General features: G+C 42.6%; 1 protein-coding gene across 3 annotated transcripts in view; it reads right to left on the bottom strand.

Annotated features, from left to right (window-relative positions):
* FGD5 (FYVE, RhoGEF and PH domain containing 5) overlaps positions 1-17,033 on the bottom strand; it is a 640,152-nt gene that overhangs the window by 557,246 nt on the left and 65,873 nt on the right. For all 3 annotated transcript variants that reach the window (XM_069643415.1, XM_069643418.1, XM_069643416.1), the window contains exon 2: positions 10,522-13,468. In XM_069643415.1, coding sequence (XP_069499516.1) covers positions 10,522-13,468 — 2,947 coding nt within the window. The remainder of the gene's footprint in view (positions 1-10,521; positions 13,469-17,033) is intronic.

The raw sequence follows: 17,033 nt of genomic DNA, 5'->3' as shown, positions 1-17,033 counted from the left end.
CCCAGACTAATGCGGAGTCAGACTGGGACATAAAATTGGCTCAGGATTTACCGCTGGAGGAATTGCCGTGCAGTAAATCAGACGATTTTTACCAGTAAAGTTGCAGGTTCACTGACAGCTTTTTGCTGGAGGTAAATCCTTCACTTTACATCAAAAAGTATAAATTGGTGGTGCCAAAAAACTGTCAGTAATTGCGTTACTGCCACATAAATTGGTGGTTGTGGAACTACCACCACTTGTTTCCTGCACCACTGAACTTTTAATGAGGCCGTTATACCAGAAAGTGCAGATTTTAGGACAATCCCGATTCATATGACTCAAAGAATCGTTCGGCCCACGTCCCCTCCGGCATACATCTTGCATCACCTGGTTAATGGTTTCCAGATAAGATAGGCACCAGTATAACCAGTGTAAACGTCTACAGGGCATCCACCAAGTGTTGGCTCCATGAATTCCATAAGACCATCCCTCAACGATTAGTTGTCAAATAAATACAGTGTGCATTCATTTTTACCATTATGCTTTAAGTTCCTGCCGGGCCATTGATAGTTTATCCAGCCACAAATGTTGTTCCCCTGAAATTGACATTTTCCTGTTTGCACAAATACATAACACATTTTCAAATGGTGAAGACACAAGCCCCATATCTCTTGCACCTGAAGATGATATCAGAAACAGCAGAAGCCGCTATAATCTATCTTTGCAGGGGCAACATGTGCTCCAGTGGCTTAGCGAGCATGTCTCAAAACACTGCCACTTTTCTCATTCACAAATGTTTTCTTAAACTTTAATTGAACTAGAAAAGTGGTGCTGCAGTCTGATAAATCTATATTAATGGGTGAATTTCTGTTGTGGGGTTTAACGGCACCTCCAATGATAACGTTAATGTCTGCATCTTTTGGCTGGTGCAGGAAGGGTGTTCTGGCCTCTGAATGCAGTCCTTGCCAGGACCTCGCATGTGATGTGGTTGGCAAGGCTGTTGCCATGCCGGAAATCATGGCTGTGCAGGAGTGGCGGTCTTTCTTTATTTCTGTAACTCCTGTAATGCATCAGAATGTATGTCTTCATGGAAAAAGTATCTCAGGGCACTATTCCATTTTAACATGCACCTCTGAACCAGGCCCTCAATCGCGAAAAGCTCTAAAAATCTCTTCTTGGGATGCCACCACTTGGCCGATACATTTTTAAAAGAAGGTATTGAACACTCTGAGAAGAATTGACCTACCTGAGCTGACCCTCTGTCATGGAATGCCAATAAAAGGTTATTTTGAAATAAGTAAGAAATAGGCCCCAAGGAGAGGCCCACCTTAATATTATTTGACCTATGTATAGCTCTCCATATCACAAGCGTAAAAATAATTATAACATTCCGATTTTCGCGGGTGAGCCTTGATGCATACATTCCAAAGTATCATGTGAGTACAACAAAGAATCCTCGTAACTGACCCAGTAAATAACTTACCAGCCCGTGATGCCCACCATGGTTACTTGTGCCAGGTGAGTAGCCCAAAATGTTGGCACTATTAATGGCCTCCTTTGGTTTTAACCCTTTGGAGATTTTGTAGTTTAGTTTTAGACTTTTTACTTTACCCTGCCACAAAAGAAATCACTATCTCTTTTATTGATCTTTTGAGGTAATTTGCCAGCTATTCAAATGTAGGCATAGGTAAAAAAGAATACATAGTATATGAGGTTGGGAAACAATTTAGATGAGACCCATAAGGAACTTCATCCTTTAAAATAACTTTCAATACTGGCTCACACTCTTTTCAAGTTGGTCTTAACTATGGAAGAAATATAATTGGTGAGACTTATCCACAAACGTTCACACATTCCAACATCTGGATATTGGGAATAGGGAGTAAAGAGAGCAGATATCAGGATATCGGGAATAGAGGGAAAATAAAGCGGATATTTGAAATCGATGGCAAAAAGAGCTGGCTATCGGGATCAGAGTACAAAGAGAACAGATATCTGGAAATTGGGAATTGAGTGCAAAGGGAGCTAATATCTGGATATCGGGAACAGAGGGCAAAGAGAGCAGCTGTCTGGATATAGGGAATAGAGGGCAAAGAAAACTGATATCTGGATATCAGAAAAGAGTACAAAAGGAGCTGATATCTATACATCCATAAAAGAGGGCACAGGGAGCTGATGTATGGATATTAGGAATAGAGGGCAATGGGAACTGATATCTGGATATTATGAATAGAGTGCAAATAGAGCTGATATCTGGATATCAGGAAAAAAGTGCAAAGGGAGCTGATGTCTAGACATCAAGAATAGAGGGCGAAGAGAGCCGCTGTTTGGATATTAGGAATAGAGGGCAAAATGAACTGATTTCTGGATATCGGTTATACAGTACAAAAACAGGATGCATCAGGGTATCTGGAATAGAGGGCACAGTGATCTGATAGCTGGATATCAGTAATAGAGTGCAAACAGAGGTGATATCTGGATATTGGGAATACAGTGCAAAGGAGGCTGATATCTAGATATCGGAAATAGAAGGCAAAGAGTGGAGCTGTCTGGAGATTGGGAAAAGAGGGCAGAGAGAACTGATATCTTAATACTAGGAATAGAGTACAAAGGTAGCTGATATCTGGATATCATGAATAAAGGGCAAAGAAAACTCATATCTGGATATCGGGAATAGAGGACAAAGGGAGCTGATAGTTGCATATCCAGATTAGAGGTGAGGCCACAGACAGCTGGTATCTGGATATTGTGTATAAAGGGCAAAGAGAGGTGATATCGGGATATCTGAAATGGAGGGCACAGGGACTTGATAACTGGATATCCTCAATAGAGGTCACCGGGAGCTGATATCTGGATATCAGGAATGGAGGGCAAAAGGAGTTGATATCTGGATATTTGGAATAGCGTGCATAGGAAGCTGATATCTGGCTGTCAGAAATAGAGGGCAAAGAGAGCAGCTTTCTGGATATTGAGAATAGAGGGCAAATAGAACTGATATCTGGATATCAGTAATAGAGGGCAAAGAGAACGGATGTCTTCATATTGGGAATAGAGTACAAAAGGAGGTGATATCTGGATATCGGGGAAAGAGGGCAAAGGGAGCGGATATATGAATATCGGGAATACAGTACAAAGGGAGCTGATAGCTAGATATCCAGAATAGACGGCAGAGGTAGCTCATATTTGGATATTGTGAGTAAAGGGCAAAGGGAACTGATATCTGGATATCGGGAATCGAGTGCACAAGGAGCTGATATTTGGATTTCGGGAATAGAATGCAAAGAGAGCTGATATCTGGACACTGGGAATAGAGGGCAAAGGGAGCTGATATCTGGACATCGTGTACAGAGTGCAAAGGGAGCTGATATCTAGATATCGTGAATGGTAGGCAAAGAGAGCAGCTGTCTGGATATCGGCAATAGAGGGCAAAGATAACTGATATCTGGATATCGGGAATAGAGAGCAAAGGGAGCTGATATCTGGAGGGATCTCCCTAAGTGATTTTACATCCTGAAAGATGGCAAGATTCTGATGTTAGGTCTAAAATCTTTGTTATTTCCCGTTTTGCAGCTGCCAGCGTGAAGGATATATTGTCCGTAAAAAGTGTAGGTTAAGAACAGGGACCCCTCACCATGTCCGAATGCCAATGATAGTTTTCTCCTCCCTAATCTTGCATGGCAAAGGCTCCAGTGTCGAGGCAAAGAGAATGGGGGCTGTGCTGGAATTTTGTTACTGTAACAGTGGTGACAATAGTGGTGAGCAACAGGATGTATGCTTGCATGTGGTTTATGTCTTGTGACAAATCAACTTCCGGGGGACCAGTGGTCCAGGGATGACAATTGGTTTCTAAACCATCAATCAGCTCCACACCTCTAGTACACCAGAAGGGACCTGAACAGATTGAAAACAGTAGTAAATTATAAACCTCCTTGTCCAATCTTGGTAACGTGGACAGAACAGCAGGCTTATCCGCACAAGATCGTGGATTGTTGGTTAGTTGTAACACAGCGAAAATACAGTTATTACCCAATGATAAAAGGGACTGTCCAGTGAAGGTGGTATAAAAATATCTACTCTATTATTATTGCAACAGACTTATCACATTACAAAATACAACCCACCATGTAAAGGAACACAGAGGACAGACATTTTCATGAAGGAAAGGGAAGCTCTCTGGATACTGACAGCAGGGTAGTCGGTAAAGCAATCAGTCTTAACTGTTCAAGGTTATATTGTTTCAGCGCCAAGGGAGCAAGGGTCATAAATGTCAGTAGGCGCCTTCAGAAGAACCTGGGGGACAGAACCACAGTGTACCTGGTGCTTGAGATGATCTTGATGCTTGACAGTGTTGAGTCAGTTCCAGGACACTGTGCAACTCCGGGAACAGAGTTTGAGACTGGAGACAGCTGCGGGTATCAGCCGGCAGGCAGTTCACCAAGTGAGGCTGGGCGGATAGATGCAGGCTGGCCTACACGGCGGCCTCGGGTCAAGTATTGTCTCTGTGCTGATTGCGGATCTGGAGGCGTCTATGATGACTTTAGTGACTGCAGCATGTGAACAGTCAGTGGTGCAGATGGGCACGGTTTGAGGGCTACACAGAACTACAAAAGAACAGGGCAGAGCCTTTGATATTTTAATTAGGCTGGCCATGGCCGGAAGAAGGTGTCGCCTTCCCCCTTCTTGAGATTCTTTGATGTACCCATCACCGTCACATTGCTGCTGAACATGACAGGGAGGACTTTTCCTGCAGGCTGTGTCCCCCCAGAGTAACACTTGAAAGTGTTTGTTGTGCGGCGCGCATAGGAATATGTGTGCGGATTAACCCCACACATTTTCTGAGGTTGGTCTCCCATCATTCTATTCCTTACACATTTTCAAAAAAGACCAGGCGAGTGCACACTCCACATGCGGGTGGTCAAATTCCTCACATGTCTGCAGGAATTAGCACTCAAATTGTCTCTTAGAATATATCACACACAGGGATCTTAATAATCCTAGGTTGCTTTGGGAAGTTATAAACAAAGGGGATTTCAATAAAATAACCAGATCTGAAAGCATATTATTCTGGGATGCGATAAAACAAAAAAATTAAGGTAGACCAAGGACCTTGTCACACCGCCCACCACTGGGTCCTTGGGGGGACTAAATAATTAGTATACTGTTGGTAAGGACATTTCTCTGTTTTAACAATTTCAAGCAACTTATGTCCTTTTGAATCACATATGCTAGAATTCCTGTTTGTGCAGAATCATAGCTCACAAATTCAGCATTGGTGTCAGCGATCTAGTTCTTGTGGCCCTATACATAGGTTTTGACCCAATTAATCAAGCAAAAGACTTCCCCGACTGCGGGTCTCTCGCTTCAATGTTTCTCCTTGCCTTCTAACTGATCTCACCACATCTACAACTTATATGACATGCCCCCAAAGCCTATGAACAACTAATGAAGTATTTCTTAACTTTAATTGTTAAATGGCTCCCTGTGCAGCATAGGAGAAACGAGAAAGGACAAACCAAAGAGGGGAGGTTGTGCCATGTGAGCCAGAAGAGGAGTCCCGAGTATCTTAGGGAAATGCATCCTCTTGGAGATATGTGGTAGATCCAGGGAGTTGTAAACAGAGGGGCAGTGTTGAGGACACAGAGGAGAATAGTAGACATGGCAGAGATGAGGAGCAGCCAGGAGACAACCAGTGGAGGAGATGGAAACTGCAGAAGTACCACTGGGGGTCAGACGGAGACGCAGAGCGTACTAAGCTCTGAGAGGTGTGAACACAAGCCATGAAAACTGTGAACACAGAAGTGGATAGAAAGATGTGTCACAAACAGTAGAGCGGAGAGAAGCAGACAGTAGAGCTGGAGAAAAGACTGGGGGCAAGCCTGGTGAGAGCATTGCAGAGTGATGAAGGGGAGAAGAATAAATGAGGCAAATAAAGAGGGGAGAAGACACGATGGAGACCGGATGCCAATGAGTGGCAATATCGGTATTGAATGGCGACTCATTGCATTCTGAGAACCAGAGGTCGAAGTGGGCGGGAGCGGTCGGGAGCGGTGCTCCCATAATATTTATTTTTAAGTTTCACAGTTCCTATACTTTTATTTTAAAAATAGAACGTTCTGGAATGGTTTAGTTTCAAAATAAAAGTGTAGGAAGAAGAAGAAGCTTGCACTTCAGTGCACTGCACATTCCCATAAATAGCAGGTGTGCTTGTTTGGGTGTTTGGATTGTGGGAGTAGGGCAGACCAGCAGGGAACACATTTCCACTACTTCTTTTCGTACACCTCGACCACTGCTGAGAACCAACGTTAAAGTTTGAAGATTCCTTTGTGGAAGACACTGATTGAAGAATTGTTGCACTCTGGGAACTAAAGTGAAGCAGATCATTTTTGCATTCAAATAAATCACGTGGGGTAGCCAGATTCCTTTGAGGAAGAGACTGGAGGAAGAATAATTTATTTCTGGGTATGGAAGTAATAGTTCCCAATTTGAACTATGATATGATATGATAGGACATTTATAACGCGCCTATACACAAGTGTTTCAAGGCGCAGCGAGGCAAGGGAGGGGGAACAAAGGGGAGGACAGTACAAAGATCCTACTAGGCCATGTGTCATTCAGATCGTGCAAGTGCAGGGGAGGGGGAATGGGAAAAGTGCATGGGGGCAGGGAGAGGGGAAGTGCAGTACATGGGATAATTGAATAAATAAGAAAAATAAAGACAGCCACTGTTGGCAGTGCAAGGTAAGTGCAGATATAAGTGCTAGGAGGGGGACTGTAGGGATACAGAAAACAGTCCCCCGGTGCAGGGGTTGCCGGGAGGCAGTGCAGGTGGGCAACTGGCAGGGCCCGGGAATCAGAAAGGTTGGCCAGGTGACCAGTGCAGTGTCTGCCAGGAGTTCAGCAGGGGAGAAGGGGGAGAAAGAGGAACGTTTTGAGGTGCTTCCGGAACCGGAAATGGTTCTCCTCAAGTTTCAGGGAGGCAGGAAGGCTGTTCCAGAGGGAGGCCCCTGTCGAAGAGAGAGCTCTACCACCAACTCGTTGGTTGGAGAAGCGACTGACCCTGTGGGAGTTGGATGCAGATGAGCGAAGAGCTCGAGAAGGAAGATAGATAGGAAGGAAGAGAGAGTTGTAAGTATTGTGGCCCCAGAAGGCCCTGTGGACAATGCAGAGGGTTTTAAACTTAATCCTCGGCACCCACGGGGAGCCAGTGCAGAGATTTCAGTCCTGGAGAGATACGATCCCTGAGCTTGAGGCCAAGGACAAGTCTCGCAGTCCTGTTCTGGATAAGTTGCACAGGGCGGAGAGTAGAGGCAGGCAGATTTAGATAGATGTTGTTACAATAGTCCAGCTTAGAGAGAACCAGGGCTCTGGAGATAGTGAGCTTCTGGGGGAAGGAGAGGAAAGGATAATATGATATCTGGCAAGGAGATAAGCATGAATACTTTAGAAACAATCCTGTTAGGGCAAATATATAATAACATTTTGCAGGGAGACAATCACATAGCCTCATAGACTGAGGCAGGGGTACTTAACATGGGATAATGACCCTCTGCCAAGTTAGCAGAGGAACATAAATTGGAGAAAGGGGATTATCCCAATTGATAATAACCCTCCTGAGGTCTATATGGTAAATTATAGATAATGTGAGAGCATTATTGGTTTTGGAGTTGTACTGGTGAAGCAAAGAAAATAGTTTAGCAGTGAGTAAATACACAAAACATGTTAGTAAAATAGATGTCATAACAAAAGGTTTTGAAGGGTAAACATTTTAATTGTTAACTGGATTGATCTGCAGCAGTTTTACCATAACCATGCATTAGGTGTAATCTAAAAGTCAATGGTTTCCCTATCTGAAAGTGAAAGCATTGGTCTATGTTGGGCTGGTTTATAGTGATATTTTCGAACGCCATATTTTCGAAATGCCATTTAGTCGACACAAAATTGCCATTTTTTTTAAATGTTTTTTTTTACATTTTATTTTTTAAATGGGGGGGTTCCCCCATCCCGCTGTTTTTTATTGACCTTTGTTTTACTAACAAAACAAAAATAAAACATAAAATAAAAATGAAAACATTCGAAAAAATAATTTTCGCCATTTTGTTTTGTTGACAAAATGACATTTCGAAAATATGTTTTTGTGAATTTAACGGATACCTGTTGGGCTAAATTGGAGTGAAGAAGCATGGCTACCCCCAAACTCAGGTCCGGGTCCCGCAAAAGGGGACTTTATAGATTGTGACACAAAGGCTCCCAGCGGACATAACCTGGATGAAGAGATGCATGTTTTTATAGGTGTGCAATAATATGAAGTACTGAATGGAAGGGAAGACCCCTGAGTGCTAGGACCTAGGTTATAGATACTCATATAACAAAATAGTGTCCTAACAGAATAATGTATATGCACTACTGTGTGCATTACTGTCTGACTATACATGACAATTAATGTCCCATTTTTATATCAGTCCAAGCAACAACAATGACAACTTTCAGTGAGCTGGTGGGCTTGTACCTTACCCACACATCATTTTTTAATGTTTTATTTATTTTATTAATATATACATTGTGTACTGATCATATCTTGCATTATTTTACAATGGTACTGATTTAATAATTCTACTAACTTTACTTTTGTGCTCATTCTGTTTATGGCTGACATACTGTATCAAAAGACATACAGAAACAAATAGCATTGAAACGTGGACCACAAAGTCAAAGGCATAAAAGTCATGTAATGCTAACCTTGATTCCCTCTGTTTAAGTAACATATTCAGTGATTACACAGAAAATCATGTGCAAGAACCCAAACCATTTCTGGCGTTCGGGTGAACAAGGTGTAGTGAGTGTGCCATGAATTAGTGTGAATGGTGCAAACAATTTTTTTTTTCTTCTAAATATTAGTGTGCCACAAAACTCAAGATGCCTCTATAGTCTGGGTGTTCATTCGTCCTATGTAATCGTATGGGCTTATGCTCCTAAGGATTAGCAATTATTAAAGTGTGCTAATTTGTTGTGAGATCAAATATCACAGTAATTTCTTCATGCACGGTCATGGGACCCATTTCTGGTCTATGTCGCTATATGATAGCTATTGGTAATGACAGGTACTCATTAGTGGTGGTCCTGTCTCCTCTGGGCATTTCAGCAAATTAAATTGGAAGGCCTTCTTCTGGACCGGGAATGTGGTACCTTTAATAAGCAAACATCCACGTTGGGTAGGATGAGGAAAAGCCCAGTGTGTAAACTGCACTCAATTGTAGTGTGAAAGTCTGCACATAATGGTCTATGTGCACTGAAGTGTGAGGCAAGTGCCCGAAATGGACAATTTAAGACCATAAAACTATCTGGATGGAGCGGGGGGGGGGGTGGTGAAAAAGTATATATATTATTTCCAAAACAAAGACACAGATGGAAGAGACCTGCATTTAAGTTGGTTGAACAACAAATGTATATTGGGTCTGACACAGATGGTCCTGTTCTAGCCATCCTATCTCACAGCATCTATCAAAATAGGGTCTTGGAATCTTTAATTGCAGAAATGGACACTAGTCAGATCTAACCATATGTTGACATTTCACAACAACCGGAACAAACTTTACTTGCCATTATACAACTGCTGTTGTAATTTCCATTCCTTTTTCACTATCTTACCACGCACAAAGAAAAATAAATCAAGTTTCCACTGAGTCAATGTATTTCCTTTTATGTGACTTATTCCTTTACGTTGTAGAGGGAAGAAATATTTCTTCTTGAATGCTGGTACATGATGACACTTGTTAGTAATGTGGCTGAAACATATATGGACGCATTATGGCATAGATGAGACAAAAACACAAAGGTGATAAAGCTGAGAAAAGAAATACAGGCATCATGGCATGACATAAAAATACAGTTCGGAGGGGACAAAAGTACAGAAGATGCTTTGATGATGATGGACAGTGAAATATTTCTTTCCAGTACAAGGACAAGTGCATTCCATATTGATGAAAATAAGAGTGCTCCAAAATGTTGTTAGTGGATTCAGATGTTGGGCAGAAATTTGGTCACTTAGTTCGCAATATGAATACGCCACTTGGGATCCACCGCCCTGCCATCAGTGAGCCGTAAAACAAATTGGATACTTCAATTTCCACTGGCTGTTATTTTCTCTCCATATACAGACATGTATGTATGTGTTGGAGTATGGGTATCTATACTTAAATAGATATGTACATACACACTCACACATAAATAGTTTTCGTGGCCTTTCCTTTATATCACAGTTGGCAGGAAATCAATCAGATATTTCAGATCACTGCATTACCCGAAGCCACATCACTTTTAGAATGAGCCATCCAGATCTCTGTGCCACTTGTTTTTGGTGCATCACAAATACAAAGAAGGCCATTGCTTGACCACGAAAATTGCTTATTCTTCATCATTCTTAAAAAGCATCTCTCTGAAATGGGACTAGCCATGCAAAACCTTGTCTGAGTCTATCAAATATACACGAGGAAGGTTCACCTGTTTGATCAATGCTAGCAGGTTTTACATATGAGTTTACAGTACCTTTCAGCCCCTTGGTCTGGTGTTTGCTGTTTCATCTCAAAGGTGGTGAAGCTGCTCATGTCCACGTAGCCATCATTTTCATTGGCTGAGGCCAATGCCCGACTGGGGTCTTCAAAGAACTCTGTGAAGGTTCCGGCCCTGGTTGGTCTCCTTGGGGGGATTTGTATGTTTTCATAATCAGAGTTCATGGCCGGTATGTTTTCATAATCAGACGTGTCCGCATTGGGAAAGGAAATTGATCTTGGTTTGGTCAAGGGCAAAGGCATGAATGGGAGTCTGGACCGGTCTTCAAATGACTCAACTCTTGCCACGCTCCTGCTGAAGGTTTTTGGGGTTGCTTTCCTCTTGCCGTCTTTGTAGATCAGAACGGCAGAAGGAGAGTCACAGGCACGCATTTTCCCAGAGTGTGGCTTCAGCTGAGGTGATCCTCCCAAACTCCGCCTGTCCATTTCTACTAGCCTCGAGGGTCCATGATAGCTTGATTCAGAAGAAGACCTAGAAGATGACACATTGACATCAACGTGAATTTTGTTCTCTGTCTTCTTCCTGAATTTCAGTGTGAGGAATCGTTTGAATGAGGACTTTTTCTTCTTAAAATACTTATCTGGTGATTCATTCTCAATCAAAAGTGATGGGGAACTTTTTGTGATTGGCTTCTTGGTGATGGTGGCTAGTTCAAAAGGAGGTGGTATGTCAACTCCAGATGTTGGTGTGGACACACCACTTGAAGAAATATGACTTCTCTGAGAAAAGCTACCTGAAGACGCCAGAACACAAGGTAATGAAATATTGTCATCCTTTCTTCTGAACAGGCTGTGCTCAAATGAGGTACCATTGCTTTCCCTGTACATCGAAAGAGGACTATCCCTTCCTTCTGCTGAGTAGGAGCGTGGATACTGAATAAAACGTCGGGGTTTCGCTGGTAGTAATCGATTGATTTCGGAATGTTTCCCTTCCAAATTATGTAATTGATTGGTATTTATGTCCACCAGAGAGTCATTGTTGATGAACTGAGAGTCAGACTCTGGACCACTTTCCTCTGGGACTGTCTCTGGTACACACCCAGTTATTTTTCCAGAAAGTGATCTTGATCTAGTGACAATATTTTTGCGATCAACGGACAACAAGTTATTGTCAATGTCTACACTTAGATCTCCTATCATGCTTTGGTCACTCATGGCGGTATCTGGTGATCTATTTAGCCCCATTCTTTCTCCATACAAACTGTTTTCGCCTCTTGAGTGCACTGTGTGTTCCAGCACATAAGGGTTTTCTTCATCCTCGTCTGTAAGAGATAAGCAGTGAATAGATCCATATTTACATTCATAGTTGACCCCAAACCTACTAGCATCTCTTTCCTCAGTTAGCGCCCCATCTTGAAGTGCTACATCATCGTCTATGTTTTCATCACCTTCTTCAGTGGAAATGTCACCTGATTCTTTATCCTCTGATAAAGGCTTGCCATCACCAAACTGCTGACCATCTGAGTCAGGCTCGCCATTCTCATATTCCTCTTCCAGAATACATTCGCTCACCCCATTGCGTTTTATGATAAACTTCATCTCTGCTTCTCTGGCAGCCTCCTGAAATGAATAACCACCATCCAAGTGCAAAAAGTCATCCAAGTATCCATGAGGCACATCAACCAAATCCTCATTGCAATCGTTCTCAAAGGGAATAATCTGACAGCTGTCATCTAAGCTATCATCCTTCTCGGCACTGTCATCCTTGGAGCATTCCCGTTCATCATGCGCTGCCTCTGATGACTCCTCCTCGCTTTTGATCTCAATAGTTTCATAGCCATCATCCACATTGTTTTCCTGTTCAATGTTCCCATAAATCTCAGAATTAGTGGTATCAGCATTGACCTTTTCTGGTAGTGGGTCCACCTCCTCACTCCAGGATTCATTGTGGGACTCATCAGAAAGCATCTCTGCATGACTTCCAGCATCTTCAGGCATTTCTAATCCATCGTCTGCTTCTTCATCAACTGGGTTGTCATCGACGCAGACGTCCACTACGTCATCATTCAATAAGTCACTTTCCTTCTCCAGCAGGTCGTCTGCATCAGCATCACTGAGTGCATCATCTAAAGAGCAGACTTCGGGAACATCATATGCTATGCCCTTCTCCAAATTTGAAGGCAGATCTACTTCCTCATTAGATTCTTTAATATTAGGTGTTTCCTCGTCAAGTGGTATCAGTTGGACAACATCCTCATCACAACAGTTCTTACTCAAGCCATCTTCGACATAGAAGGCAGAAACGTTTTCAAGGTTATGTTCATTGTTACATTTGACAAGATCTATATCTTGTGACCCCTCTCTAATAGAAAATGATAACTCATTGTCTGATTTATCCTCATCATTTTCAAAGTCAGTGGCTTCATCCTCATTCTGGGATGATGCATCTTCTTCATGTACCTTCGATGAATATACTTCACACAAGCCTCCGGGGCTGCACCGCCCGTCACTTCCCGCTGACTCATCCAAGCCAGTGTCTACAGGTTCAGCGACATCTGAAGAGGCATGATCTTCCACCGTCATTATTACCGGTGTTTGGGTCAACCCATCACCGCCAACACTGTTGTCCTTCCCTGTGTCTTTAACTGCTAGAGAATCTAGGATACAGTCACCTGGAGGGAATTCTAAACACTTGCACTGATGTTCTACGTCTTCGTGTTCCTCGGCTGCCAGACAGGTGTCGTAGCAGATCATTTCTCCATTAGCGCAGCTGTTCAGACTGTTGTTGATGTATATGCTAGATCGCCCCTCGGCGGTGAGAAGAATAACTGGCTTGGGAGCGAGTGGTGGTTTGGGCCCCCTAGACATAAGGTTTGGATGTTGATGAAGACTGGGTCTCAAAGCCAGAGAAGGGTGGTTGCAAACAATCAGTGGCACAACTTGATCAAGGCTCGGTTTTGGTGCAAGTGGCGGCTTGGGGAAGTCTAAAAAAACACAACAACAAAGGCAACATATTAGATCATTTTTAACATATGACCATGTAGTAATCATTTTAGCATGCAACAATGTAATATTTTGTCTTAGCGTCCTCCAGTGTTTGCCCACTTTATATAACAGTCAAGAATGCAGTTAAAATGACATTTTAAGGCTTAAGTGCGGGAACGGGCATGGCTTACTATAGTATGATTTCCGATGTCAATCAGGTCAAAAACATATGACTTTAGCACGTATTGGTTAACTAGGCACAGCGACAAGTATTGCAAATAAGACAGGTGACCTATTGCTGCCCATGTTGATAGAGTTGGTTAGATATTCTGAGGGTGGCAACATCTGTAATTGAACATGCAGAAATGTGCTGGAAGGGCCAGACAGGCTTAGGTTCAGCCACACTGTGAAATGTATTCAATCTTTGGAATCTAGGTGTGACCCGCTTCCATCTGACAACATGAAATTGAGGGACGACCACACTGCAGCCTTGCTAATGAGTGGCTAGCTTGTGCATGGTTAGGAGCCCGTAGACATAGTTCATCGAACTAAAACAAATGTGGACATTGTGAGAAAGAATCTCCAGAAAATGTGCTGCTTGCTGGAACTTTTAGGCATAATTCCTAGAAGCACTATGAAAGTGAACATTGAGAAAGTGAATCTTGGGATATGATATGGCATTTATAACGCGCCTATACACAGTGTTTCAAGGTGTGACGAGGCAAGGGAGGGGGAACGGAGGGTAGACAGAGACAGCGATCTTACTAAGCCAAGTGGCAATGAGATTGCGCAAGTGCAGGGGAGGTGGAAAGGGAAAAGTGCGAGGTGGAAGGTGGGAGGGGTCGTGCAGTACATAGGATAAACAGTAAATAAATAAAATAAAAACAATAAACAAGAAGTGCGGCCAGCTGGTGGCAAGTGCTAGGGTAAGTGCAGACATCACATGTCAAGAGCTGGAAAATGCTGCTTGTTCTGACGTCCGAGCACAGTTGCTAATACAACTGGTGAACTTTATTCTTGGTGTCTGTCAGTATAACTATCAGTACACGCCACAGGGCCCAATTGTCAACTTTCAAATGTGATTCTCCATAATATTAAACTGCCAAATCTGAAACTCTCTAAAGTTGACTTTCTATTTTAGAAATGAAAATACACCAACAATGTATTACTGATGGCTGACCCTTTCCAGAATTAACCTTCGGTTGATATAATATGCTGTTTTCATATTAAGGGGCTTTGCCCAATGCCCATTCCCTTTTTATTCCCATATTTGCTCAGCTCTCTTCCCCCTCAGTTCCTATGCTAAACGTTGCTCCTAGCATTAACCTGTAACCTTAATTGCATCCTCTACTGCTAATTCTAACTACAATTTGAAACCTCAAACTCTAAATCCTAACCCCCACCTGTAACCACAAATTTTAATTCCTAACACCAACCTATAGCCCAAGCATTTAACTTTCACCCCAAGCTCAAACGCCAATATGTAACCCAAAACCATCAACCACAGACTACCTTTAACTTCAATCCCTACCCTCTACCCATTGAGCCGGACCTCTAACCTGAACCTCAAAATTCAACACTAACCTAAACTCTAAACCTTACCTCTAATCCGAACTCTAGCTCCTAACCCTCAATCACGAATCTCTACCCATTAAGCCGGACCTCTAACCTGAACCTCAAAATTCAACACTAACCTAAACTCTAAACCTTACCTTTAATCCAAACTCTAGCTCCTAACCCTCAATCACGAACCTCTATCCATTAAGCCGGACCTCTAACCTAAACCTCAAAATTCAACACTAACCTAAACTCTAAACCTTACCTCTAATCCAACCTCTAGCTCCTAACCCTCAATCCCTAACCTCTACCCATTAAGCCGGACCTCTAACCTGAACCTCAAAATTCAACACTAACCTAAACTCTAAACCTTACCTCTAATCCAAACTCTAGCTCCTAACCCTCAATCACGAACCTCTACGCATTAAGCCGGACCTCTAACCTGAACCTCAAAATTCAACACTAACCTAAACTCTAAACCTTACCTCTAATCCAAACTCTAGCTCCTAACCCTCAATCACGAACCTCTACCCTTGAACGCCAATGTCGACCTTCGGAATGAAATCTTGAACTTCAACCACTTACCCCAATATCGAACCTCTATCCTTTGACACCAAGTTAATACCCATAGGTTTCTAAGTGTAGATTCGGAGATCGAACCTGTATTGCTCCGTGTTGTCCTGCTTCCAAGGCGATCACGTTGCTGCTGAGCTATCCACCCGAGACCTCTTTAATCCCAACCACTTACCCAATATTGAACCTCTATCTTTTTGACACAAACCTCGAACTTCTAAACACAATCTCTAACCCCAACCACTTAACCCAATATGGAACCTCCATCTCCAAGCCGAACCCCAACTTCCTATCCTATCTCTAACTGTAACCCTATTTATTCGGATAAATGTACTTGCCTATTTGATTAATTCTGGCACATCAGCACTTAGGATGCTTTACCTTAAGTAGTAACATATTAAGAACTGCCATTGTTCAGACAATCCAGGTGAAACAAAAAAGGCATGATGTAAGAGAGATAGCATTGGAAACCAGTGGGGTAACTATGGAAACAGATGCTTGCACTGATGGTAAAGTGTTAACTCATAAGCAACGTTGGACGAACTAGTCCAAATGTTGACCTGACGCCTAATGTCAGCTTGAGAATTATGATATGATATGATAGGTTATTTATAATGCGCTTAATACCCCAGAGGTTTCTAAGCGCGGATCCGGGTAATTGAAACTATGGTGCTCCGTGTTGTCTTGTTTGCAAGGCCAGCACGTTGCCCCTGAGCTATCCTGCCAAGACATGGGCATAGATGCAAACATACAAAAGTATAAATCAACTTCTAGTTCATCCAGCTAAAATGTTGCCAACAGACTTATTTATTTATGCCCTTATTTATCTATTCACATGCAGCGTGACTTCTCGCTGCTAACATACAACCTTGAGGGATTGCAGTTTGTGCATAACATTCAATGCTAATTTGGGCGCAGATATCACTGTGAATGACGCCCAAGGAACTGGTGGACTCTGCACCATCAATGGAGCAAATGGCCGCTCTCTTCCTAAAGACGACAGATAGAAGAACAAGGTGTTGGCTGTATGTGAGACAGCGAGGATCAGATCTTCAAAAGGGTAGGTCCACTGCGGGAATTCATGCCTATTTCTCCAGCGAAATACGGATAGGGACATTTGCCCCCCAATATTAACTCAGTACCCATTGAAGTTGAAACCTTCCGCCCTCTGAGCAAACACGTTCCAAGATCATGTGCAACCTAAAACCTGAACACTGACTGTTAAGCTTGCAGTGAAAACGAAACCTGTGTCCAAGCTGATCTGATCAATTAAAACAGAAAATCGATTCAATGATGAACTGAGTCTGAGAAGAAGGTCAATAATCTATCAAGTGTTATCGATATTGGCAACTTTACTTCTGAAGGGTATTGGTATTCCAAAGTATTTTGTAAGATGAGCCATCTTAAAATGTCTGGAGTAAACATGTGGGCCTC

The sequence above is a fragment of the Ambystoma mexicanum genome, chromosome 2p (assembly GCF_040938575.1).
Source record: "Ambystoma mexicanum isolate Mex_15411 chromosome 2p, UKY_AmexF1_1, whole genome shotgun sequence".
NCBI classification, from domain to species: domain Eukaryota; kingdom Metazoa; phylum Chordata; class Amphibia; order Caudata; family Ambystomatidae; genus Ambystoma; species Ambystoma mexicanum.
This window is presented reverse-complemented; position numbering and strand designations above follow the sequence as displayed.